Source organism: Schistosoma haematobium, chromosome 1 (genome assembly GCF_000699445.3).
Source record: "Schistosoma haematobium chromosome 1, whole genome shotgun sequence".
Classification (NCBI taxonomy): domain Eukaryota; kingdom Metazoa; phylum Platyhelminthes; class Trematoda; order Strigeidida; family Schistosomatidae; genus Schistosoma; species Schistosoma haematobium.
In genome coordinates this window covers 25,041,590-25,067,913 of record NC_067196.1, presented here as the reverse complement: position 1 = coordinate 25,067,913, position 26,324 = coordinate 25,041,590, and the positions used below count along the sequence as shown (strand labels likewise).

At 32.6% G+C, this 26,324-nt stretch overlaps 2 protein-coding genes across 4 annotated transcripts in view; one reads left to right on the top strand and one right to left on the bottom strand.

Annotated features, from left to right (window-relative positions):
- XPR1_1 (Xenotropic and polytropic retrovirus receptor 1) overlaps positions 1-17,673 on the bottom strand; it is a 61,531-nt gene extending 43,858 nt beyond the window's left edge. The window contains exons 1-8 of one of the 3 annotated variants that reach the window (XM_035730539.2): positions 17,427-17,673; positions 17,341-17,392; positions 17,202-17,303; positions 16,717-17,165; positions 14,698-14,799; positions 13,399-13,479; positions 11,442-11,520; positions 856-1,046 (exon numbers count right to left, since the gene is read on the bottom strand). In XM_035730539.2, coding sequence (XP_035588043.1) covers positions 856-1,046; positions 11,442-11,520; positions 13,399-13,479; positions 14,698-14,799; positions 16,717-17,165; positions 17,202-17,303; positions 17,341-17,392; positions 17,427-17,495 — 1,125 coding nt within the window. In that variant the 5' untranslated portion in view covers positions 17,496-17,673. Of the gene's footprint in view, positions 1-855; positions 1,047-9,278; positions 11,307-11,441; positions 11,521-11,780; positions 12,213-13,398; positions 13,480-14,697; positions 14,800-16,716; positions 17,166-17,201; positions 17,304-17,340; positions 17,393-17,426 lie in introns of those variants that run through there. The other 2 variants (XM_051214018.1, XM_051214019.1) reach the window with 2 other exon arrangements.
- Positions 17,674-17,744: 71 nt separating this feature from the next.
- On the top strand, positions 17,745-24,211 carry MS3_00005917 (uncharacterized protein). The gene is made up of 4 exons (XM_051214011.1): positions 17,745-18,376; positions 18,413-18,715; positions 19,909-22,116; positions 22,309-24,211. The coding sequence occupies exons 1-4, from the start codon at positions 17,834-17,836 to the stop codon at positions 23,875-23,877; spliced, it is 4,623 nt and encodes a 1,540-aa protein (XP_051073520.1). The 5' UTR covers positions 17,745-17,833; the 3' UTR covers positions 23,878-24,211.
- Positions 24,212-26,324: the final 2,113 nt, after the last annotated feature.

Sequence of the window (26,324 nt, the reverse complement as noted above, 5' to 3'; positions counted from 1 at the left end):
ACAGGCTAATTGAATACTTGTTCTAGTTTTATAGGCCATATTTCAAAAAACTACTGATCCAAATGATATGCAGTATATTTGCTCCTTCACTAAGTAGATTAACAATCACCAGGCAGAATGTGATCTTTCTGTTTAAAGCTTTCAAATTATTTACAGGTCTTTTGACAGATTTTATAAGGTATATGGTGGTAAACTACTGATATCAGATACGAAGTCATAAAGAAACCGATAACCTCTTTTTTATTACCTTGGAATAAACCAATATTTGAACACAAGTTGATGGTCGTGACTAGATTTCAAATAAACAAGAATGCTATGAAATTATGACAAAATGCTTGCACTCAACTACCCGACAGTGCTGTACTTTGAGGTAGATTTATAGAGACTCCAATAGAAAACTTATAACCGATGTAAAATTTCGATTGGTAAATGAAGATTTATGCTTGAATGTGACGTTGAATGACATGTTTGGACACTAAAAATATCGAGGGCAATTAATTCCAGCCTGATATTTCAAAAATAACATGATATCAGGAAATTCATAAACAATCTAGAATACAAAATAACATGGAGTTTTAAACTGAAATAAAATATTTTGTCAGTAATGTAACGTTTTCAATGATTAGGTAGCTAACATTATTACTTTGTGACATTTATGTCAAATTCTTCAAATTCTGTGCAAGCAAGATGATATGCTCATTTCCTACCTACAAATATACATTTAGGTGAGATCTCAGTAGAAAATGAGAACCTAATATTACATGAAGGAAGAAATAAAATTTATTCATCATAAAAATCGTCTAATTAGTAACAATAGTAATATTATTAATATGTCTTAATATTTACACTGCTCACCTGTAATAATTGAAAATGATCTAAATGTGTTCTTGGATCCAATTCAAAAATAAGGACATTATTTACACCAGATGAACGCCATCCATATGTATTTACACCAAATAAACAAAGAAAGAATATAAGGAGAAATGTTCCACGAAATAATCTTAAAGCTGGGAGATAATGTGGTGGTAATGGGCGTAAAAATATACCTAAGTAATGTAGTTAGAGAAAGAAAAAGAAGATAAGCAAAAGAAAACTGCTTTTAACAAAAAATGTAATTATTACCAACATTATTAATATTATTATTGTCATTATTTGGCAATGAGTTACATGAGTTAAACAAATTCAACATTTTGCCTTTTGAAAATTCATCCATAAAGCGAAATAATCAATAGTTTGGTCGAAAATTATTGATAATAGTTCCATAAATCCTAATTGTTGAATACAATTTTTCTAAAAACGGTTTTTCCCAAGTGACTTGCCTTTTGTTACAAAATATAACAATAAATTGAAAAATGTATAGCGGCAAAAGAGCAATATATGAATAAATGAATCATTCTTTCTAAAAACATATGAAAATATTCTTTTCTTTTTTGTCAGTACTGTTAATACTGTGAGTAAAGAAAGCGAACTTCTGCTACGGCTTATTATCATAGTTTTTCTCAGTCCTGAACTAATAATTCACGAAATCATTTACTGCAGAATAGAAATGGATGGGTAAATGCCACTGAGATGTCCATACCAAAATGAAATAAACATTTACTGCTCTCACGCTTTCAATGGCATGCTAATTAATGTCACATTGCAACAAGTAATCAATTAAAAATTGAAAGAATCTGTACAAAACCTCTCAACAAAAATACATCGAATTTTATGCTTCAGCGTTTTACTTTAGTGATCAGGTAATTATCATCTGAGAAATAGAATAAGCTCTTATCATTTTTTTCAGATAGTGCAGTGACATATTAGCTAAAAACGCTGGGCTATTATTCACTGAGTTGCAATTTCGTACCCCCCATTTCATCTAGTTTGATTGGGGCAATTGTATAGTACCACCAGCTGTTACACTAAAAGCGTAGATCAAAAGTTAAATGAATGAAGTCAAACTTAGTTAAAAAGTTACATTACATTAACTTTCTTTATTGTCATATTATAATAAGTAGACATTTTTGTTTGTATAGACTCATGTGGCGCATTTCACATCGATTCAACAAAAAGAATTTCATCATGTTTAAGCTAATTTAATGTTTTTTTCTGTGTTTTTTTTTAAAGTGCTTTAATCATAACTCATGAAATCCGCCCACTTTTCACGTTACTTAGTAAATCAATAAGGGAAAATTTTATTTACAACTTTATATTATTTTTATGTTTATTAAGCAGTAAATTTGAAGTAACGCGTTACTCCATCACCTTCACCCAGTAAATAGTATGAGAATAGGTGTGACATTTTTTTTATTTTAAGAAATGATTCCTTTCTTTCATTGATCAAAAATTATTTCAACAAATAATTAGTAATACCATAAATTATATAAAATAGAAATAATTAAATAACAATATAATTTCTAATATGAACATTTCAGTGGGAAATTATGATTTATGTGAAGTTGAAAATGAATGAAATCATTAACACTGAAGAACAACTGTGAACACTTTCACGAATCGATACTTTTTGATAGTTCGACAACGCTGACTGATTGTAGCTAAACAGCTATTGAAAACCTAAAGGCACTGAACAATAGTATGGAACTCAGAACAGTTCATCTATTACCCCATCACACTTACAAACATCAGGCCTCGATGCGAGCACTTAACTTTTAAATCACTGAATCAGTATCTAATAGTTTTCATATTTAACTTCAGTCAATTCACAGTGGCTTACAAAAACAGAAATACTTGGAACAGTTTTGCTTATAGCAAAGTGATCAGTTAAACACATTCAATGCAGTGAAATTTTCTTTAATTCACTATGTTCATTAAAATTTTTATTGTAACTTAAGAGAGAAACATCCGGTTGAACTAAAAAATAATCAAGATACTAAAAATTAATTATAAAGATTTTCTAATTTCTTTAGTTTTCCTTTATTATTGAGTGACAGTAATTTTTAGTCAATAATTACTGGTTGATACACGTACTAAATCTAATTAGGTATATACATCTTGTCAAAGTGTTAACAGTATGAGTTCTAATAACCATGAATGGAATTTTCACGTGATTTATTATCACGTCTTTAAAGATAAACATTTGGTGCAGAACTCTTGACTACATGTAGATGAGCAAAACGATCAATCAATCTAAACTTTGTTTCTTAGTTATCACAGATTTGTTTACAAATTTAAATCAATTCATGAAATATATTTCGACAATTTTACTGTCTTCTAAGTCTACTTTATTTATCTATTCATTAGCTTATATTTAATCTTTAAAATAAGTGGAAGGGTTGTCCAAAACACATTTTTTTCTTGAAAACGTAATTTTTCTGGACAACTTATATCACGTAATCAATGTACGATTAAGTGACTTGAAGAATGAAAAAGGAGACATTTTTAGAAAGTATTTGTATATTTCTATATATTAATAAAAGTGGACAGAGTAAGGACAAGAACTGTAACGAGAGATATGAATTATTCATTAATTTTAGAGATTAATATTCGTTGTTAAGGTATAAATTAATTAAATATAATAACTTTCATTTCTATCCAGTTGGCAAGAATGTAGCGAATGATATAAGTGACAGTGTAAATATAAAAAAATCTTGGTTAGTAGAAATTGTGAGAATCGAAATATGATTCATTATTTATAAGTAAATGAATATTCTATCAAAAGATATTTAGAACCAACATCTTTGTAGAAATGACACATTAGCACTGATAATTACACAATATCAGTTAAGAACAATAAATAGTTATCCTTTTTTATGTAGAGTTCTGGTTTCGTTTTGCTGGAACTATATTACTGTATTATTCAGTTTTCATAATTAACCAACTTATTCTAACTAAATCTACAATTATTTCCAGAATTTACATATGACTCATATCGAAATAACCTAAGTGCTGAGAAGCATCTGGAGAGAATTAATTAATAATAATTAATTAATAATATACTTTCAAACGTATTAAGGTTTTGGTTGGAAGATTATTTACAAACTACATATAGCAAACTAATATTGCTGACTATTTATATCTAACAGAAACTTGCTAGTTTGCTTAGTTTCTTCGTTTATCTTATGAATTGGTTTTGTGGACTTACTTGTACTAATTACTAGTTACAGATTCTTTACTTCCCAGTGTATTGGCACAAATAAAGAATTCTCATTATGGGGAAGCTTTTGGTAATAATCCGACAAATAGCAGCGTACTTCTTTTGAAAGTTGTGCTATTTACATGAATTAAGGCGAGAGCCTGAATTTCAGTTCAGATGAATTATAATTGTATTTCAACGATTAGTTAGCATGCGGAACATGCATAGTCATTATTAGTCATTCTAACGATCATGAACAATCTGTTGAATACATACGTAAATACATGAATTTTCTTTATTTCCAAATCTATATCAGTCATGTGTTAAGTAAATCTGAGTTGTTTACACTGTATTCATGAACACGTAATTAGATTAATATGTTTTTAAAACCCAGTAAAAAAAGACATGTAAAGTCTTTGCCAGTCAAGTCTTAATTTTTTTCTAAACAGATTAGCAACTGAATATTGTTGCACACCTGTCTCCTGACTTGGTATGTAGTTTGATCATGTGGACAATATCTAAAAGAGGTATGAATTGAAGGTAGTCATATCATTTTTTTATGCTAAATCTATAGACCACAATTTTCAGTACTACAGTAGTGAACGAAAACTCAGGTAAGGTAAGCCAATTTATTACTTTGCGCAAAATCACACAGTGCCTTCGTGAAATATGAAAATCATACACTGAATATATCATTTGCAAATCTTCCATCAGTTATCTTTTACAAACTCCATCATTTTTCTAATTCTGTTGTTATTCCGATTGCTCTCCGCTTTCCTTTCTGTTCTCCTCATTTCAATCTTCTGCCGGTGCTTATTCCACTCCCTATCCCTGATAGATACTACTTATATCTTTCTACATAGAAGCTCACAGCACAGTATAAAAATTAAATCATCTGATTGCGAGAACAGGAAACATGATATAATGTAACAGTGACTAGATCTAATATATTAATTACGTTGGTAAATATTTATATTGACATTTACCATTTCAGATATTTGGTGATATTTACCCTACCAACTGTCTGACGTATAAAATTTATGTGTTAATATAATTCTAACAACAATATCGAAATGTCTAGCCGATTTCACATGACTACATTAACATGAGTATTTTAAAAGAAACAACAAGAATTTTGTACAGATTATAAAAAAGTATCATTTAAACAAACTAAAATAAAATAATATTGAAAAGTGGGAGAAAATTGATTTAATTCTAAAAATAACGATAAAATGTCACAATCAGTGAAATAAACGGAAACAATAATAGTAACAGCAAATTATTAATTTAATATTTTTTTATTATCAGAAGGGGTTTTGTGGAGATTGCAGTAATTTCAATAGATGAGATCATGAGCTCAGTGCTTCCAGGTTTTCCTTGGCGGTCTAGCTTCAATTGACTCATGATCTCAACTATTGAAATTAATATTTTTATGTTTAAAAAAGTACATATATGTTAAGGTTGGTTTGATAGTCTAATTTTCCAAAACTAGTTTGAGTAATATAATATTTAAAGAGAAAACATTGAATTCATGTTCTGGAAGAAAAAATTACAATGTTATCTGTTTACTTTCGGCTAAATGCTTTCAATTACTTAAAATTAGACAAAGCCTAATAACCATTTTGAAACAACACAGAATTGGATTCGACCATCATCACGGACTAGATAACATGACATTATTCTTCATGTAATTATTTCTGAGTATAAACCTGAGAAATCCTTATTATTTTATGAAATCCCTTGGTTCTAACCTTAAACGAGGAAGTCAGCACTGTCAATAACAGTAGAGAGAGGAGAATGTGGATTGCAGAAAGAATAAGATGTGTTTGTGATGACAAGAAAGGCAGAAAGCAAACGCATCTATACTAATACCATTCATTTGAAACTACGTTATCTAAGTTACTCAACCACCGAATTCTGTAATCCCTCAAATAATAAGCAAATGCTTGATACCCTCACACAAAGATATAACATAAGAGAGTTCTTATTTCTTACTTTAAGTTAGTAAAAACAATTGCCATGTAGGACATTTATGACTAGAGCGTCGGAAATGAATGTTCTCCTGCAGACTTAGGTAAACTTGTAGAAGACAGAACCTCGTATTAAACAATTTTCACTGTAGTCATTTCTTTAGGTAGCCCGCTTCAGGCCGACGCATAAATATGAAAGCTCCATTTGTGAATTTTTGGATACGGAAAATCATAAAATGTCATCCGTAACTCCTTGCGCTACTAAACTGAAGATTTAGACATAAGCTAATTTCTAGTATGCTATATTTTGAAAAAATAGAGGGATACGTATTGGTTGAAGATCATTTACCAATAAAACACTATTATACTATTGTACCTACTAGGAAAAATTCTCTCTCTTCGACTGTATGGTTTATCAAAGACTTCATTTACCGTAGAAGGATTTTATCTGACAATATAAAAATACTTGAAAGGCAGAACTACTGTTTTCGAAAAGGGCTTAGTTTTAAGATTTATTATTTTGTATTAGAGACAAGATATGTTTACATACATCAAATTAGTCAATGAGTTACGATAGTGAGATAGTAAATAGGTAACAGATCTATAATATCTGACTAAATGAGACTCATAAATTATCCAGAATACCAACTAAGTTCATTTAGATCTCGTCCCAAAATAAAGTTTGCACAACGATGCTTCTATCCATCATGTTTTCCTGTGAAGAGCTCTCAACCGATACATTTATTGTGCTAAATCCAGTATTTCATCCATAAGTTTGTTAGCCGTTTATTTTTTATTTATTAATTTTCTTGATAATTATTTAACAACTTAGTATGTGGGATATAATCCAAAGATTGTTTAATTTTAGGCCGGTTTTTTATTACTAATTTCAAATAAATTTTCATCCGGTTATTCAGTATAATATTTCTCTTTTTATACACTAAATGTCGCACATCAGCATTCCATAAAGTTCGTGCATTGCATTTTCCTGTTATTTTTATTACATCTCACAATATAAGCCATCCTATTTCGTAATTTTATTCTCTCTACTGCTTTTCAAAACACTATAATTCTTTACTTTACTTGGAACCTTTTAAAATCTACAGTGAATAGGAACTGTTTATATTTATACCTGAAACAGGTGACCAGATTATTTTTATTTTGGATGTAATTATTATGTATACTTCCAAAACATAAATGTGTAGGCAAAAACAAATCGTTTGTCAATTGAAGTTTTGACCTTATATTCATTATACCAATAACCTTTTCAAAACACACAAAAAGCATTATATACATGCTTTTAGAAAAAACGTAACATTATCCTTTCAGTTTATGCAAAAATATCAAAAATACTCCATATCTGAGAAACCATTTAGTTCTGGAAGATGAAGTTTCTATCTAAAATAAACATATCTTGTTAAGACTGATAATACCTACAATAAAATCTAAACAATATTTTAACTAGTTTATATACAAGATATTTAGTTCAGGTTCCTTTTCTTCGCTCGATGTTGAAATGAACACAGTTTATTTTAGCATGGTTAAGGTTTTTTACTGAGTAGTAGTGAAAGCATACAACCACACCTAGAAACGATTAATGTCGCTACAATAACCATCATGTCTTGATTCTCAAAACTGGTTGCTGTCTTAAACACTGATTAACGTATCTTTTTAGGAGACCAATAAGATCCCCGATGAGTTATTAATTCCTAAAACTGTTCAATAAAATCTGAAGGGTATTAAATTTCTTAGTAACGTTTATGGGTTGTTTGCCGTCATTAACCTTAAAATTCTTCACAGTAATCAAGATCGTCTTATCTTTTTAGTACGTCTGAATTAGAATAAAACGCGAACACCGTTGTTTCACTTAATTTACTTCAACTTCGTTTAGGTCTTTCAAAAAATTATTAAAGTTTTGAGGCTCAAATAGGTCAAGAACAATAAACATATCAACATTCAAGAAACACTGTACAATTTTCAATCAAATATCAAACTATCTAAATACCTTCACTTTTCGATACCAAGTACTTTATATTGCCAATCTTATTTTATACTACCCAACAATAAGTTAATTCATCAAGTTTAATTCTTCCAGTAGAATTTAGAACATAAATGTCCACAGTAAAATGTACTTAAAAGAAGAACAATTTCTTCTGACTTATGTAAAACCTACTAGATATTTGATGGAAATGACAAATTAACCCACGTATAATTTTATTTGTACATTTGAAAATACGAAGCATTTTCATCTATTGAATTATTATTTAATAAAAAAGTGGCATTTATCTGTCAATATCTATCACAGTTATCCATACTGTTCAAGCCTACAAACATTTTCTTAGCATCCTGATATTTATATTAATCCGTTTAAATAAACAAACATCTGTTTTAGGATTTAATTATGAAAGACAAGAGAAGAATCTATTTGTCTATTCGTTTAAAAAGACAAAATGCAAAACTTAAAAATAATACACAGTGAACAAAATATTTATGTTTGATAAAAACAAAAGTTATTTCTAGCAGTGGAAACCAGGACACTCTGGGTTCGAGTCCCAGAGTGAACATCAACTCTCAATGGGAAGATACAAGCAAAACAATACCAAGTGACTTTATAAGTTATAATGGGAATTTTTCAGCGATTAAAGTTATTTCTATTTAATAAAACAATGTAGTGAGAAGTATGGAAAAATCCTAGTATGACATTTTAGTTTTTAATTTAATTTCCCTGTTATAAACCTATGATATAGCTACTAAACTATTTCACTAAAGTTATTTAGTGCTTAATTTCAACTAAAATAACAACAACAAAAATGATGTCACTTCAGAAAAAAAGAGAAGGCCATTTTGAGTGAATGTTAATTAAATCGTTCAGAATTGTACAAATTTCATTTCTAGCTACCTTCTTGAAAGTGAAACAAAGAAAAACTTCATTGAATCAAACATGTGTATTCTGAAAAGTTATTTTTAATTAAATAATCATAAACATTTTTATTGCAAGTCTCTCATAATGTAGAATTATCAATTGTAGTCATAGTATTTATTCATGTAACATATGAATATATGAATCAAAATGGAAATGAATTCATTGGTCCTATACACTTTGTCATTTTAATGTATTACAGTATATTACAAATTTCTGGTTCCAAGTAAAAACGGTAATACTTGGCAATATTATTATGATTACTATTTTGTAGCAAAATATTATTATGCTAACTAAATAACATACATCTAAACCAGTATTTATTATCAGCTAACAGTGTAAATGAACAAAAGAATGAAAATTCTTAGACAAAATATTGTGAAACAATTTCGTTAACAAAGCATCTTGATTAAGTAAATGATCATCCTTTTCTAATTTGCGTCTATCATGTCAACATGCTTCAGTTGTTATGATTTCATCAATAAACAGTATAAAAACATTAATTAAAACAGATCCATTCATATATAAAAACTGTATGAATTTGTTTAATAATGCTTGAAAATTAGAAACAATGAACGCATTGAGAAAATTATTGCATCCGATCAATGTCTCTTACCTTTCTGACCCATTTTTGCAAAAAGTCAACTTAAACTACTTAAAAGTGTATGACCTTTTATTTCCCAGACCTGTAATTAAAGAGTAACATGTGAAATGGGTATAAAACATCCGATGCTTTGCTATCACCCTAGATTTTAGACAATTTCCCCAATCTAAATGGAAATCTTTCATACTTTAACTCTTACATTCAACAGTTTTCAGTTTAAAAATATTTAAATACCCCATGTGTTTGATCACTATATTGTTACTATTTTTCACCTCAATGTTTAAAACTACACTTGTCAATGAGGACCAAGTTGTAACTATTCGTATTGTTTAAACGGTTTGTTGTTTAAATATGTAACGAAAGAAATCATAAAAATCTTTTTTGAGTGCAAAGGTTTACAACTATCCACGATATTTCATCCTTATTGTCAACAATTTTCTTGGTAATACTGGCTATACTATTCTCCTCAGTTCATTTCTTCCAAACAAATTCAGCATATTTAAACCTGTAACATTTTAAATAATTTTTAAGCGAAGATAGTTGGTGGCTAGCACATACGTTTCTTCCTAATTGGGATTTTTCAGATGAATGCATTTACATCCCAGAGTTGTACACACCATCCATCTCTGCTTAAAAATGAGTTCAACTTAATGGTAATATGGAGATAATCTGCGCAGGATGCAAATATGGCAAAAGAGACTGACCAATTACAGTCCTAAACGGTGGTGGGAAGATTCAACGAAAATTAAGAGAATTAATTTCAAGCTTCATTACTGAAGTAAAATAATGAGTGGATGTTAATTTTGAGATAAATAAAAGTGTTAAAATAAATAATATGTTTCTATGTGTATATATGATAATAAATTAGTTAAAACTTGACCGTTATAATGAAAGAGTATAAAATATGTCATATGATACTACATGTTTCTTGATTACTAGTACATGAAATCAAATCAAATCCATAAGGTTTTAAATAAGCCCGCCCATGTTTTAGAACAAAATACGCAAATACATATAACAAGTGATTAAAACATGATTTTATTATACATCTTAAAGAATTACGGATTATTAACCAGTATAAACTATCATTTTTTACACTATTAAAGTTGTTTTCATATGGAGGATAAGAACGTAAACAGTGACATAAACATTTTTTCAGATTCTTTTTAGGGCCTTTTCCTATTTATTGTTATGCCCAGTCACATACAATCAGATAAAAATTACGCTGCCTTAAAAAAGGATAGAGATTGTACCTTTGTACGTTAGTAGTGACGCTTCTCGGCATCTCAGCTGTCTGATTAAGATGTGTGACATTATTTTACAGATTGAAAAGTATTAGGTAAAGAGGCTTTGAATATGTGACTTAGTGTCTAAAAGTCAACCATTCATCCAATTATAAAGAGTTTTAACGAAGACGAAATTTTTAAATTATTAACAAATTACCAAACCGAGAATTCTAGACCGATCAATTAAATGCATGTGGTCACAATAGTTACATTCTCTTAGTTCAAAGGATTCAGGTGTACATTTAACAACCCAGATTAAAAAACTAAATAGCTAGTATACTTTCTGAATATAATATATCCACAATTATAACAATAATTATCAAGACGTTCATTCGATGATGGATAGTGGCCAGCACTGAAATCCAGGATGCATGTTTCGTCCTATTTGGAACTCGTCAGCTAGATGTACATACATATGCCAATAGCAGACTGATCAATTGCAGTCTTAAACCTCAATTGAAGGTAAAAGTAAAACAATACCAAGTGAGTTTATTCGATGAATTACTGAAAAATTATAAAACAAACCTACAATATTCAAGTATAATAAATAAATAAATAATTTTAATATTGTTTAAATAACACTTACAAGTTAACAATATAACAATAAACTGAGCCAGAAAAACTCCAAAAAACAAACCAAAAAGGAATAAACCACGTGGATTATACTGAAAGAAAGAAAAAGAAGGAAAAACAAAAAAATCGATAAAAAAACAGGATGATCAAAAAAGACAACGAAAAAACAAACTATTGTTACAAATAGAATAATGAAAAAAATGATGAAATAGAAAAATATTTCCACAGTTTGTTTTCTGTGTTTATTTTCTTTTTCAGTAGATACACAATTATGAAAGATTGAAAAAGCACAATAAATAGGGCATAGTTCTTGAATCGAAAAAAAGATAATTCGATAACACACAAATACGAGAACCAATGAACAAGAACATTAGATAAAATAACTAAAATTAATGATTATTGACTAAATCCCATGGCTAATATAATACCGCAATATTTATAGTATGAGGAGATAGCTATTTTTCTGCACCGAATATATATATATATATATCGATGATACTTTCCTAATTTATGACAATATCAAGTATTTATAACAATATATTTAGTATTATCTAAATGACAGTAAGATACATTTCAATTAGTTCATCTGAGTGAGCAAAATGCATTGTAATAAATTTCTTCCTGGCACAAAAAGATTCAAGAAAAACTGCCAGAAGATTCGTTTATGTTATTCCGGAAGTTCTTTTGATGGTAAATAAAGATAACACGATGTATTATTTAAGAGTAGGTATCATTACCAAGGTTTGGCTTGATAATTTTAATAAATTGAGCACTGGGTAGAATGCTATAAATAAAATAATATATTCGTAATATCCCAATGAGTAAAATAATTAAAGTTTCTTTATTTAAAAGCGTTTAATGTGGGAATAAGACGAATTTCTAACATTTTCATTGAACCGACTCAAACGTTCAATTTTCTTTCTTTAGTCTCTATATTGTCAAACTTCCGTGGCTGTACACCAATATAATTTATTGTCAATATGTGTACTTGGCGACAAACAGATATCATAAGAATGAAAAAACATTGTCTCTTTTAAAATTTGACGAAACCAACTGAAAGTAATATTACATACCCTATACATATGATCAAATTTACCGAATTAAAATCTTGAGCAAAATCAAAATGCCAAAACGTTTTCTAAAATTCACATTTCTTCTATGTTATCATCACTTATTGAGGTAATATGCTTATGTTCCTAGAAATAAGTTTCGTTTTTATGAAACATTTATAATGTATTCTAATTTCATCCTATTTTTCCAGCCTCATTTGTTCATCTCAACATTTGTTTACTTTTGTAGAATTAGTATTACTATGTTATTTCGAACTGTGAAGACTCAAACTGATGAATTTTCGTGTAGTGCTTTAAGTTTTACATTGTTGTTTTAGTTCCTGGTTCAAATGAGTTTCGAAGTAATACGAGAGTTTAGAAATTTGTGAGTTTTAAAAAAAGGAAGGAAGTGAGAAGTCCTTCTTCGCTATTGTTATTGTTGTCGTTGAAGAAAAAGAAACGAAAATCAGCCAACAGCTCTAAATTAATAATTTTTAAAAAGATCTTGTGAAAAAAATATATCATTAACGTAGCCTGCGATTAAAATAAATCAAATAACCAAATGGAATTTCCTGGCTGCCGTAAAAAGCTTTGAGGCATTTAGTGATAGATACTACTTGTTTTGGAAGTCATAAAAATTCTGTATTTAGTAGTATTCAGCCAGAAGTTGTTATCGATTAATATAGAATTACTAGAAGCAACTTGTATTATGAATTAAAACATAACTACCCCCTAATAGATTTTCTCAGAAATTGGTTTCAGAGAAAAAAAATGAAATATTCGTTTTCCAACTGAAGTTACATATTGGGTTTAGTGAATATGTGAAGGTCTCTTCTTGAGAAGGATAACAAAACTGACAGAGCTCTGCTCAAATGCTAAAAAATACATAAAAACAAGATGATCAGAGGATTTTGTTCTTACCTTTTCGGAAAGTGGAGGCACTCGCAGCCGTTTCATGGCTTTTTGTCTATCACCTTGTTCTAGTTTCTCCGTAAATATATTCTAAGTTAACGCGGTAAAAAGAATGAATTTTCAAAAGTACGATACTGTGACATAGAAAGATATTGAAATGTGGTGTATTCATTTCAGAACCTATTAAAAATTACCATCATTAGCGCTAAAAATGCCCACACATTTGTTAAGATTATACGCTGTGGATAAAACTAGGAACTACCAACATACGGATTGATTGGAAACGGAATTGCGATCATAGCTTATGAGCGATGCCCTACAAAGGTGCTTATATTTATTTCACTAACCGCTATTAGAAGACATAGCAGAGTATAAAGAGATCGCATCATAAGGTTATCCGTGATTTCAAATATCGTGAGCCGCAGAAAGCGAACACTCTTTAAACGCATTTCAAAACATTATCCAGCACGGTTTTATAAGAGAAATTCAAAGCAGCCAGTAGCTCGATACAGAAGCACCTCATCAACTCTGGGCACACACCCCTAAATAGGTCATCGTTCAAAACAATCTACGCGGTCATAATAACGGGGTCGAAAGGAGGTCTAACCATATATTCGTGCCCTATAGAGGCATTGGAAATCCACCAATGCAAGCCTGAAATCTGATCGCAAAACTAAGATCAGCAAAATCTTATCTCTTCATGGTTCGAATCCACTTCCCCAGTATTTTTAGGTTTTTTTCTGTCATTATCATTATTTTATACCTTTTAAACGATAACAAGCGATTACTATCCTCCGACAATTTTTCACCAGTATTATTCAATAGTTACTATACCTGTTTAAAGGAAGTCATTTCTCACATTTCTGACCAGCAAACAAATATGCGCTTTAAAACTTATCGTTCATGTTGGCTCACTGTCATAAACAGAATAAGCACTACAAATATAACCCTAATTACATTAACAACACTATCGATGAATGACTTCAGCTGATAAATGCCAATAAATAAGAAATATGTCAAAATTACCATATCATTATTTGTCCTGATATTCTGTACTACTTAGCTTATGTTAAAGCAGAACATACAAATAGCCACTGACAGAAAATGCCAGTCAACACTACTCTCCCACTTTCATTTAACAACAGATGACGAAACACCAACGTCCTTTCACGAAAGGACAGATCACGGCCAGTTCCTATTTTCAGCATGCTTAGGTACTAAACTCGCTCTTTTCCCATCTTATTATATAGGTTTGTCGGATAACTACCCAGTTAGAAACAAAACATATTATGAATCTTTATTACTCACCTCAACCTCTGTGATAAGGTCATCAACGTCTCTACTAGTATTGAAGTGTGCACACTCAACCACCTGTTGCCGCCAAAGTAGTCCTGTGTTCCGGCGGAGAAGCTACAAATAAAAGACATTGGAGTTATGTTCTCCCATTAAAAAGATTAAAAGATTACTGAGAGATATCCAAAAGTGTTTACCAAAGTTTAAAATGATTAACATATTTTATAAAACAGAGATTAATTTAGCTAGATACTACAGAATAAGATTTATCCTAAATCTCATTGCATATCAACATATGCTTAAAACAGAACCAAAAGTTATATGGTGACTAATTTCAGAAAGTCAAATGATTAAACCACTAAGCGATAGATCTTGTTAACTGTGATTAAGCACAACTCTACTAATACGGTTTACCATGAATCCAGAAACATTTGAACAGGAACTATCAGTTAAATTTGGAAACGAAATCAACCACATAAATATTCTTGAATATCACAACAGACGAAAGGTGATTAGAAACTAGTGATGTTACATAATTATTCATGACCATAATAAAAAAGACATATAACAACTAGCAACAGACGTGGAACGACAAATCCGCGGAAATAAGTTGGATTTCAGGTCTGGCGGGAATATATATTGGGTGGAGTTTTATCATTTACTGCCTTTCGAAAGAACGTTACTTCTTTTGCACCCGTGTGTCTATTTTCCTCAGACACAAGGCGACATTAGATTTTTCCAGGCATGTTGTATAGAACCGTATAAATTTAAAAGTGCAAGTAAAGTAAACTGTGTTGCTAACGGCACTCTCTTTGAAGTCATGTGAAAAATTCACCTCCAATGTCAGCATTAATGATGATGTCTATTAAGAATGTCTTTCATAACTTTCATGAATATACTGACATCAAACCACATCGTTATAAGATTGGTTTTTTCCTAGGAACCCCTATAATAGGTTTGTGACACTTGAATGACATAGCTTGATAGATAAATACTCAAAATTGATCCAAAGTAATTTGAGCAACCTAAATACATGTTTTGTATCTTCTAGAATTAAAGAAAAGCTGCAAAACTGGTTTAAATAGGTATCTAGTCTAAAAATATGGGCTTCTCATCTATATTGACTTACTTGGTCAGAAATATGTTAGCTAACGAGACTTAAGAACAATCAAAGAAAGCTCTTTCTCTTTTTATTGGACTAATTCACTAATAGAACTAGTAAGACATCAGAAATTTTATTGAAGATAGGTAAAATCTTTAATGAATTGCTTTTACTGCAATGCGGTCATAACATAACCATAAGTGATGAAGAGTATGAGCAGATCACAGGCTTTTGTTGATGAATATCACAATGATTAAAGTAGTGAGTAAGCAATAAAATTAAGGACAAACTTCTAGATAATGAGGACAATTCATTCAAAGGTTTGCGGACCGATGAAGGTAGCTAAGTCATGTGCATTTACTACAAGTTATAGTTGACATTGATGTACAGTGATAACTCATATAAGACTAAGAAAAAATAACTTTGAAAGTAACCGAGAAAAATTGTGGGACCAGAGTAGAAAATTAGTGATGAATTGAGTCGTGTACAAAAGTATGGACATTTTTGGTACCGTCACAGATACAATAAACGCTGGCGTCTATAGATATTAAGTGACATGTGTAGCAGCGCATGTATGATAACAACTATGAGATCACCAGAAATTGATTTTCTTGTCACCAAATAGAGAATAATTGTTTGCTAACATTCACACACTTGAAGTAATGGTCAGAGCTTTCGTACAACTTGTTCATTTGACCATAGCATTTACGACCTACACTTCCCTTGGTAATTATGAGTTAAAAAAACAATATGACAAGATTCACCCTACAATTAAATGGACGTAAGTGAGCAAATCAATTCATATAGAATATGAGTCTGAATGTTTAAGACGAAATGCTTCAAATGGTTTTCATAATGTCAAAATGTCATTGCTGAAAAAAGTGACTTGATAAATAAGGATAAAAACGAAAACAATCACAAGCCTTTCTTACCTTGTCATGCTTTTTCAATATTTTTCTGAATCCCGTGAAATTAAGGGATTGGTAATTTTGCAGTAAAACAAGACTTAGATAAAATTCACTGAAAGCTAGCTTCAAATCATGTAACTTTCTAAAGGTCTTCTTTCTTCTGTCCAATCTTTGGGCATCATATTTCGGATTTTCAGACTGTTTTGAACGGCTCTGACGGCGACGTAACTCCGAGTTTTCTTCAGACTGTATTTTGCTGATTTTATTCCAAATCGGTGTGTTAGTTGAACCATTTTCCCTTACAGACACCCTACACTTATCGCCTTCTCTTCCGAATGATTCTGTTAGTCTTCTGGAAAGTGAGACTTTAGAACCTGTAATCCAACTGATAGATTTATGATGAGTAGACTCGATGTAGTTATCAAGTTCATCTACTAAAGTGGTGAACTTTCGATTAGCTTCAGCAATCTTCTCTAAATTCAGCTGTCAATAAACGATTTCAGTCTCACCAGAAAAAAACACCTCAATCTTCCTCAAGGCACTTTCACATAGGTTAAAAAATTCTTCGTCACATTCATCCAAAAATGCTTTGGTCTCTTCCTCAGAGAAAACTATGTTGAAAGTGATGTATACAAAAAACTAACTTACACGGAAGAGTTTCCAAAACTTGTGTATATTTATAAAGGTGTTCCTTCAATTCCTGAAGACATCAAAATCTATTTATCTGAATTTACATCGTAATCTATGTACTGAGTCCTCCATTCTGGAGTGAGATGAGCATTCAGTCTCTCAGCGAACTTCATTTAAGGCTAAACTAATGGATCCGACATATATGTATCGGGAGAAAACTAAGGTGACACAATGTATCCACAACTAACAGAAACATATATCACGATATCATATCACTTGATATAAGCGGTAAACGTCCTAATTGAATGAACTCTAGAATTTTGCAACAAGTTTTATAACATTTTTCACTGTAAAGTATAATTGGAAAAATTGTTCGTTTTTAATTTATTGTATTTTTGTTTGATCTGATTGTTATTTGTGCAATTTCAAACTTGGTGCTCTACACTTCAAAGGGGTCATCATCAGTACTGTCGATTATCAAGGTCAATAAGGCAGTACTCTTATAAGAGTCATGGAATCCATCAGCGACGAAGCAGTGTTGAATATTATGGAAAACTCTCCTGATAAGTATTTTTGCACACTCTGTTCTCCTGTCTACCTTATTTGCTCAAATGAATCACATGGGTTGGAAATTCATATCAGGTCTACTCATCCCGAAACAAAAAATCTTCGTTGTATTTATTGCTCTGAGTTGGTTTCATCAGTATCAATTTCAAAACACATTGACATGCATTTTGGTCTAATGGATACCCAGAACCTTCCTTTTAGCTGTCCATGTTGTCCTAGATCGTTCAATACTATGAAAGCACTGGGTCAACACGCTCTAAGTCTCCATGATATCGATAAAAGCGATGTGTTTTTCAAATGTGGTCATTGTGATAGATCAATGAACTCACCTACGGAGTTAAAATCACATCTCCGGAAATATACACTCATTCTGTTTCACTGTCGTTTCCCTAACTGTCGTGTCAAATCAAAAAATGTGGAAATAATAAAAAAACACGCGCTTCAGTTTCACGGAACTAACAGCCCTCTTGTGACTACAACTTATTCGGTATGTTGCCATTATTACCTCTAGTATCTATTTTAGTTTATGTGTTCTTGGCCTTCATCTGTACGACCAACACGCATTCAATCCCATCCACCCGACATTTCGAAATTAAGCCGCCGAGTTCCATCAGCATTTTTCTGTGCCCACTGTTCATTTGGTACATCTCACCTAGAAAACTTTGCTCAACATTTGGCGATGTGCCGAGCTATTTCTTCTCATTTGCTCATAACTTCTCTGTCCGTCACCTGTGTCCTCCATCGTTGCTCAGAATGCGGTTGGATGACCAATGTTCGTAATATGCTAACAGAACACTTGCATGATATGCATCCCTTGCTTAGTGAGGTTAGTTTTTGTACACAAATTTAACCGTCAAAAGTCAGTTATTTCCACTTTACCAGTTATGAACTTTGAGCTCTTGTTTATAATTAACTTTACAAATGAGTATAGCAAGTTAGAGCTGATATACTCCTTCAGTTTGAGATTCTTGATTAATAGGATCAGGGTGTTAATCCCTCCATATCGTAAATTTCAGAGTACTTGTAAACAAAATTAAAGCTTCTGTAATTACTAACCAATACCAATAGCGTAAGACGGATAATTAACTAAGTCCTCTAGGAGCTTTAATTTCCAACTACTGCATTGGTTTCCAAATAGGATGTTGTAAATATGACAAATTCAGGTGGACTTAGACGCGTTTTACCGGTTTAACGAATATGAGTCCATGCACCCTTTTTGACCTATATTGTTTATTAAACATTCAGTGTCCAAGTCAAAAACAAATTGAATGGGTTTCCAACCCACTAGTTAAACTAGTGCTTTGTCTACTAAGCAGTTTCTTCAATCTGACCAATTGTACTCGTTTTCACAAAAGTTATGTTGAAACCTGTACTTTACTTGGTCGATAAATTACGCCATTATAAATGTTTATTACAATTCACGGGATATTCACTTTTAAAGTTTTCGTCCTGTTATTTCGTCGTAAGACCTGCAAGCTCACTGAATATATTTATAAAATCTCTAGATGCTTTATATATGCTTCATATTCTTTCTATAAATCACACCATCTAACTTGATCTTCCTAGTACCTCACTCATCAATGTGGAGTACTCACATTATCAAGTTTTATTTTATGAAGATGCTGTTAAGGTTCAGATCATTATGAACGCTTTCGCCAACAATACATACATATTTGTAATGAGTTCCCCTCCCTTAAGTGCGTCAGGACCACTCTACATCAACGCTTTAATTAATGATCACAAGTGAAGTAGTTAAGTGCACTAACCGACCCACTTATTTTCGATATCTCATTAGCCGTAGTGGTTGAGATCGTTTCAGAAAAGTCTCGTAGATTCTAGCAGCATACGTCACTTGTGTTGGCGAACCAAGGGACAAGTGCAATAAACGGCAATCTACTTCACATAGCAATATATGCTTCGAATGTATTCTTAGTTTCGGTCCCTAGTCAATACTCTCCACATTTTTACATCTTACGAACGACATTATATTCCATTGTTTTTATTGACATTTATTTGCAGGAGGACGGAGTGGTTACTGAAGACTTTACAGTTCCTATATCTGATGAATCTATTACTGAAAACTATAATTTTATTAGCAAAAATATGGAAACCCTACGCAATTCTCCACTTCAACAACTACCAAATTTTTTCTCCTCTGGAAATTCAACTTTGCTCCATATGAACGACGGAACCAATTTACACAACGATCTCCCGTTACTTTGTTCAACCGCCTCCAATCTTTCAGCTGAAGTTACGAAACATTTATCAAGTATTCATGCCCCATCATCTATTGATAGTTGTGAAGCTGATGAAGTTGGAGATAATGAAGAGCATGTCGGTGTTGAAGGTGATAATGATGAACTAAAAAAGCCAAGCACAGACATGAATCTCAACAATAAGCCTATCACCTCTAACCTACCTCCTGATGTAGCAGATTCTAAACAGGAAAGTGCCACTGAGACGGCTGCAGAAGAATATGTACAACTATACTTTAATGAACAAGCATTTGTTACTGCTTATATGAAAAATGAGAAATTTAATCCTAATAACGATACTACAAATGATGAGCTAAACGGTGTCCTGGAAAAGTTGCGTCGTTTCGCCAGTTATCGTGTCCCTATTCTTGGTCGCGCGAATCAGCGTCGTGTTGCTGGTTGTCCAGAATGCTTGAAACCATTTAATCATGGATTCACAGACCTCAAGAAACATCTTCTAGTAACTCATCTTGGCGTTCGCCGTGATATATCACGTTTTACCATTGATTTCACTCATTCCGGTAGGAGCCATCATAGCACACTACCTAGTCAAACTAATAACTCACTTATTAATTCTGACAATTCACCGCAGTCAAAACACTCTTTCGGAATTCGAAATGGACGTCTCTCTGGTAAAGCGTTCCGTCGTAAACCTTTTCCAATTTCACCACTCTCCAATGCTCTTTGTAAACGTCCGACGCCTGGTAAGTACGAAGACTCTCGGAAGTCACCAACAGAACCACTGGCTACTGTTTCTTCTGACGGTCTTCCAACCCTAGTAACGTCTGGTTCTTCCTATTCAGGTGGTGCTCCAGTTCACCGAGTTATCCCAGGGACTGGTGTTTCCGATCATTATGAAGACATGCGGTCATTGGAAGAAGTTTCTGCTCAAGCTCCTATCGGTAGAGGCGGTATTGTTCCTCTGGATGAAATGGGTAATCCAATCGTTGCTGCTGTTGTTGCTGCGGGTCAACCCCAAACGTCCACCTATTCAGGTGGTACAGAAATCTTTCTTCCTAAAGTTGGACGTCAGCGCGTTCAGTTGGCGTATTCATTCCCAGTATTTAATCGTTTACTGGAAGCTTATCAAGTCCCGATGCCAGAACGAATTCAACTTGTCAATCGTATGAACCACTATGCTCGAATGCATGTCATAATGGATGTTCTGGTTCCTGGGGGAGCACAAAAACGTTTTTCTTGTCCGACTTGCATGTATACTTCAGTACACTCGTTAGCCGATATTCGTAAACATATTATGGGGTCTCACTGTGGTATTTCTACTAAGCGTTTCAGACTCTGTCTTCGGGCTTCTAGACATGATACTACAACGTATCGCTTGCATTCAGATGACAGGATGATTCGATTCGTTGAAGATCATAGGCGAAGACAAATACAACTAACCGATACAAGATCAAACCTTAAAGTCACTTCGATTGATAGTGATGCCGAAGAAGCAAAGGAGGACTCAAATGAAACTTATTCCCAAGTAGTGAATGATGAAAATAATCAATTCTCAAATGATTTTACCAAGTCTCAGGTATCACTCAATGATCAAGAAGAACTAGAAACACAAACTATCGAGACAGATTTGTACGACGATAGTCATCAGGAAGGGGTTCACGGCGCTGATGAAGAGAGTGATAATCGTTTTCTCACTGCCAACGTAAATCTTAACTCCGAGGACTATTTCGTCACTCCAACCAAAACTCATGATAACTCTATTATAGTTGCTAATGATACTCCTAATACGTATTCAGATGAAAATGTTAAACAAAACGAGGAGATCCACCGTCGTATTGAATTACCTTTCTCTGATAATGTACTGCGCGTCTTGCTGGAGCGAGAGGGTATGTTTGATCAATACGATGATTTGGTAGTCAAGATGCAAGTCTACTCTAAGCATCATCTTACTGTTGTCTCACGAGGAAATCGAATTTACTCGTACATTTGCATATGTGGACGTCGTTTTGCGGTGAGTCCTTTATTTAAAATTTGGCTTTTTTTTCTATTTTCATATATTAGCGTAAATTGTTGGTCTATCTGTCGTAATGGTTTTTTGTTTATCTACAATTCCTAGTATAAAGGTTTGTCTTCGGAAAATCTGTTCTAGTGCTAGCAGTGTTAATTGATTTGCATCATCGCTGATTTCTTTTCTATTTCACAGGTTGTTCGTGATGAAGTTGAAAGCGATATTAGACCAGCCAGTCTAGCCGATTGCAGACGTCATATTCTGGGAGTGCATGCCAGGATCCCTCAAGAACTATTAACATTATGCTGCCAGGCGTCTCGCATTTCTAAAGAGTCTGGATATAAGCTCTATGCAGATACTTCTCTTTTGGCATTAGCTGAACAACACAAATTTCGAAGCACAAGAATTCAGAGTTATAGTCGTAAATCGGAAGGTGGAATATCTCCAATTAAACGTCCTTTAGAACCTATCATACCCAATGATATAGAAGGAATTTCAGAGTTATCTGTACCTACCAGTTCCGTTAATTCAGTTAATCAACGATCAAACACATCCTACTCAAGTATGGGTTTCAACCATTCTGCACCTAGTCAAGTAGCTCTACATCATTCGTCTTCATATTCCTCGAACCATCCTTTACCACCCATGTTGCGTGCTCCAACTGTTAAGTATGAACCAAGTGAACCAGATGAGTCACCACCCCCAGAGTATAACAGACCCAATGGTAAAACATCATCTAATATGAACTCTACTAAGTCTCCAGAACTTAACCCTTACTCATTCGAAGAACGACATAACGGCCTGGATCTTGAAGCTCCTCGTCGCATACTTACTCCCGAAGAGTCGGTTACATGGAGCCAAAAGCTAGGTTTACCTGCTTCATGGGCTTTGGAAAGAATCGTTCGACTCTTGTATAGTCCTGCTGTTTTTGATCATCAAGTTAGATCTGTTCTACCTGATGGTGATAGCTTTATTGGTAGCTTGCATGAACGTATGAAAGTTTATGCTAGACATTCTGTTTATATTACTCGTATGAGGGAAACTCCCAATATTACTCAACGCATTTATGTTTGCTGTGCATGTCTAACTACATCACATCATGGTTTCGGAGATGTAAGGAAACACATATTAGGCGTTCATGCTCACGTTCCGGAACGCTTTAAATCTGCAGCCATGTGTTCTAGTAGGTTGAATAGAGATGATTATTTTCTGTATACTGATAGCCAACTCCTAATGCTAGCTAATTCTCCTGGGCGTAACGCGAATATATCAGCTTTGGGATCTGCATCGAACAAAACCCTATCACATTTAAATCATAATTCAACACCTCATAAACATCGCCAAAACGATTCAGAATATGTATCTCCTCAAAACACTCCGAATAGAAAAAGACGGTTTTCTGGTACTGAAAGTGACTCCATTGAACTTGGTAGTAAACCAGAATCCTCTAATCAGTTTTTACCTGATGAAATTCTACATACTGCTCATTTAAACGGACATGCTGCATTTTCTCCTGACATACCTACCAAACCCTATGAAGAACACGATGAACACCGTCCTCCAATTATTCTTACTATACCGCGTCCTAAAGCTTTTCATCCATCTGATCAACCAGATGATTTACCTGTTCGATTATCCTCTATAAACGCGGCGAAACCTATTGATGAGTATATAAATCCAGACAATACTTATTCATCATCTGGTTCGCGTAGTAGACGTTCAATGATTCTTAAATCCAAACGTCCTTGCCCAACATCTACGTAAACTACTTTTCTTACATATCCTATGTTAAGAAATACATATATACGGAAATTAAACTGAATTATGCTTAGCATGTTATTTATACCACAAATTTCTTAATCATCTTGTACATAAAAATATATATAGTTATTATTAAACAGGAACTGTATCACAAAAATAAATACCTCGAATCGTGAAAAAATTTACTCGCAAATGCATTATTAGTTATCAAGACTTGTTTGTATGATAAATGTTTCATAGCTTTTTCCTTAATTTCACTTTTTATTTAGTGACATTGTTTTGTAATGTGTTTAAAGCAACAGTATAAACTATGACTATATACCCTTTTGTATTCAGTATATATATATATATATATATATATATATATATATATATATATATATATATATATATATATATATATATATATATATATATATATATACAATAGTAATAATGCTTTCCTTACCTAATAAACAGTTGATAGATAATTAATCAAATTAGTGATGCATTGATGTTAATGTGGATTCTTATCAAGTTATCGTCAGTCATTTGTTTTGCAGAAATAATTTCATGTGTTCGTTTTATGTTTCAACATTTCACTTTAGTCTACACTTGTAGCACACATACTTCTCCTTTAGACTTCTTTCAAGCACGCCTTCCTTTTGTTCTACTGATATCTTATTATACATATAAAACATTCCATTCTACACTTTTTGTTAATATGTATTTATGTTCATATATTAATCCTCCTCTAAAATGAAAACGGATAATTTTGTGATCCTCTTGGCGATTTGATTAATTTGACTTTGTTTTCCTTGTGAAATCTGAATTCATACTTTTGATTGGTCGTTTGGATAACATGTAAATCATCTAGGAAACCTTATTAGTAGATGGAGATGTAAATTTCAATTTGGTCTAACAGCCCAAATTAATAAGCTAAAATAAGAATTTCATTTAATTGTTATCTTCTTAATATTGTGAACTATCACAATTCCCTTATTTTAGCAGTATTGTGAATACCCAGACTATGACAACGCAATTGTTGTCTTGATTTTAGATGAATAAAATCACAGGAAAGATAGCTAAGCGTTATATACAATAGAATACTTATTATTTCTGAACTGAAACAAAATTTTATGTCAATCAGTCACAACCAACGTAAAACCTGGGTCCTGTGCATTGGTTCAAGTTGCCCCACCATTTCAGCACAATGATATGAAATCTCCAAGACAAATCCCATAGTGGTAAAAGTATTAGTATAAAAGGTTAAACGTGGACGATATGATTCGAAAGAGACTGAATTCATAAAATAGGAAAGTATATGGTGTTTTAAAACCCAACATTTAAGGGATATGTGTGTAACATCGTGATCAATTCTAATCTGTGTCATCCAATGCCTTCAACCACTAGTTACGATATTCGCGTGCACTCACTAACCGTTACACTGGATCCACAATCACGTTTCAAGCATACAGTTAATGAATTCATGAACTAATACCAAGTCTTTATTTGATAGCTCCTAGCTTTCCTCCATTCCTCACCAATAAACATCACCTGCTGAGGTAGATAGTGGTTGGGCATGTGCAATAAATGCGCCACCTACCTCAGTGGATGGTGATCGCATATCTCACCAATCAATTTGCTATATTTTTATCTGTCTTCGGCATTGCTCACTTGATGGTCCCGATTATCAGTTTAGTCCGTGAATCAGAATAATCCTGAAACCAATTAGGAAAGGAGAAACACATCCCAAACATCATTGCATTGTTGCTCAAGGTAATCAGAAGACTCTTGTTAACACCACCGAGCAATGCTATTTCGTATGGATTTTCTAAGTCAGTAAGTGAATCTCCCGGTTGTCAATCAGTCACTGGGACGTCAAGCGATAACGCATTATCTCTAGAAGGATATCTACGATAAAATCATCTGGTTACATACACTTCAATCTGTCCTACAGTCTATCTTTTATAGTAGAAGCGAGTTGTGTCGTTGACGTCACTGAGTTTTCTTACGGTCTCGTTCAATAACCAAGTGCACATATTCAGCAGATGCCTTAAACATAGACAAAAATTTGCTTCGTGATACGAGGGAAATTCTTAGAGTGAGTTCTTATGGATCTTTTAGTACGAAAAATGCGTATCACTGAGGGAGCTAAATCAGCTCTTAAGCAAACGTTCTCAGGTCGTTATTCAAACTTGCTAATTATTGACAAACACAACCTCGACGTATATACAAGATAGGTATTTGTTCATATTTCATCGATCTTATTGAATTCTAACGATTTTAAATCATTACTCTAGCATCAAAATCATGACTGGGATCAAAGCATTAGTCTATGAACCATCAGATCAGTGCTTTTTCAGTTGACTGGTGTGTATTTAGGTCATGTACATTTTTCTAAACGACAAACAACTGACTAACGATTAATTGAACTGCTCAATATTCTATCACACTAGCATATCGACAAT

Excerpts from the sequence above, each read along its gene's own strand:
- MS3_00005917 (XM_051214011.1), top strand. The coding sequence starts at position 17,834 with ATGGAATCCATCAGCGACGAAGCAGTGTTGAATATTATGGAAAACTCT. Across the intron at positions 18,716-19,908 it reads TGCATCCCTTGCTTAGTGAG|GAGGACGGAGTGGTTACTGA; the intron begins GTTAGTTTTTGT and ends ATTTATTTGCAG. Across the intron at positions 22,117-22,308 it reads TATGTGGACGTCGTTTTGCG|GTTGTTCGTGATGAAGTTGA; the intron begins GTGAGTCCTTTA and ends TCTATTTCACAG.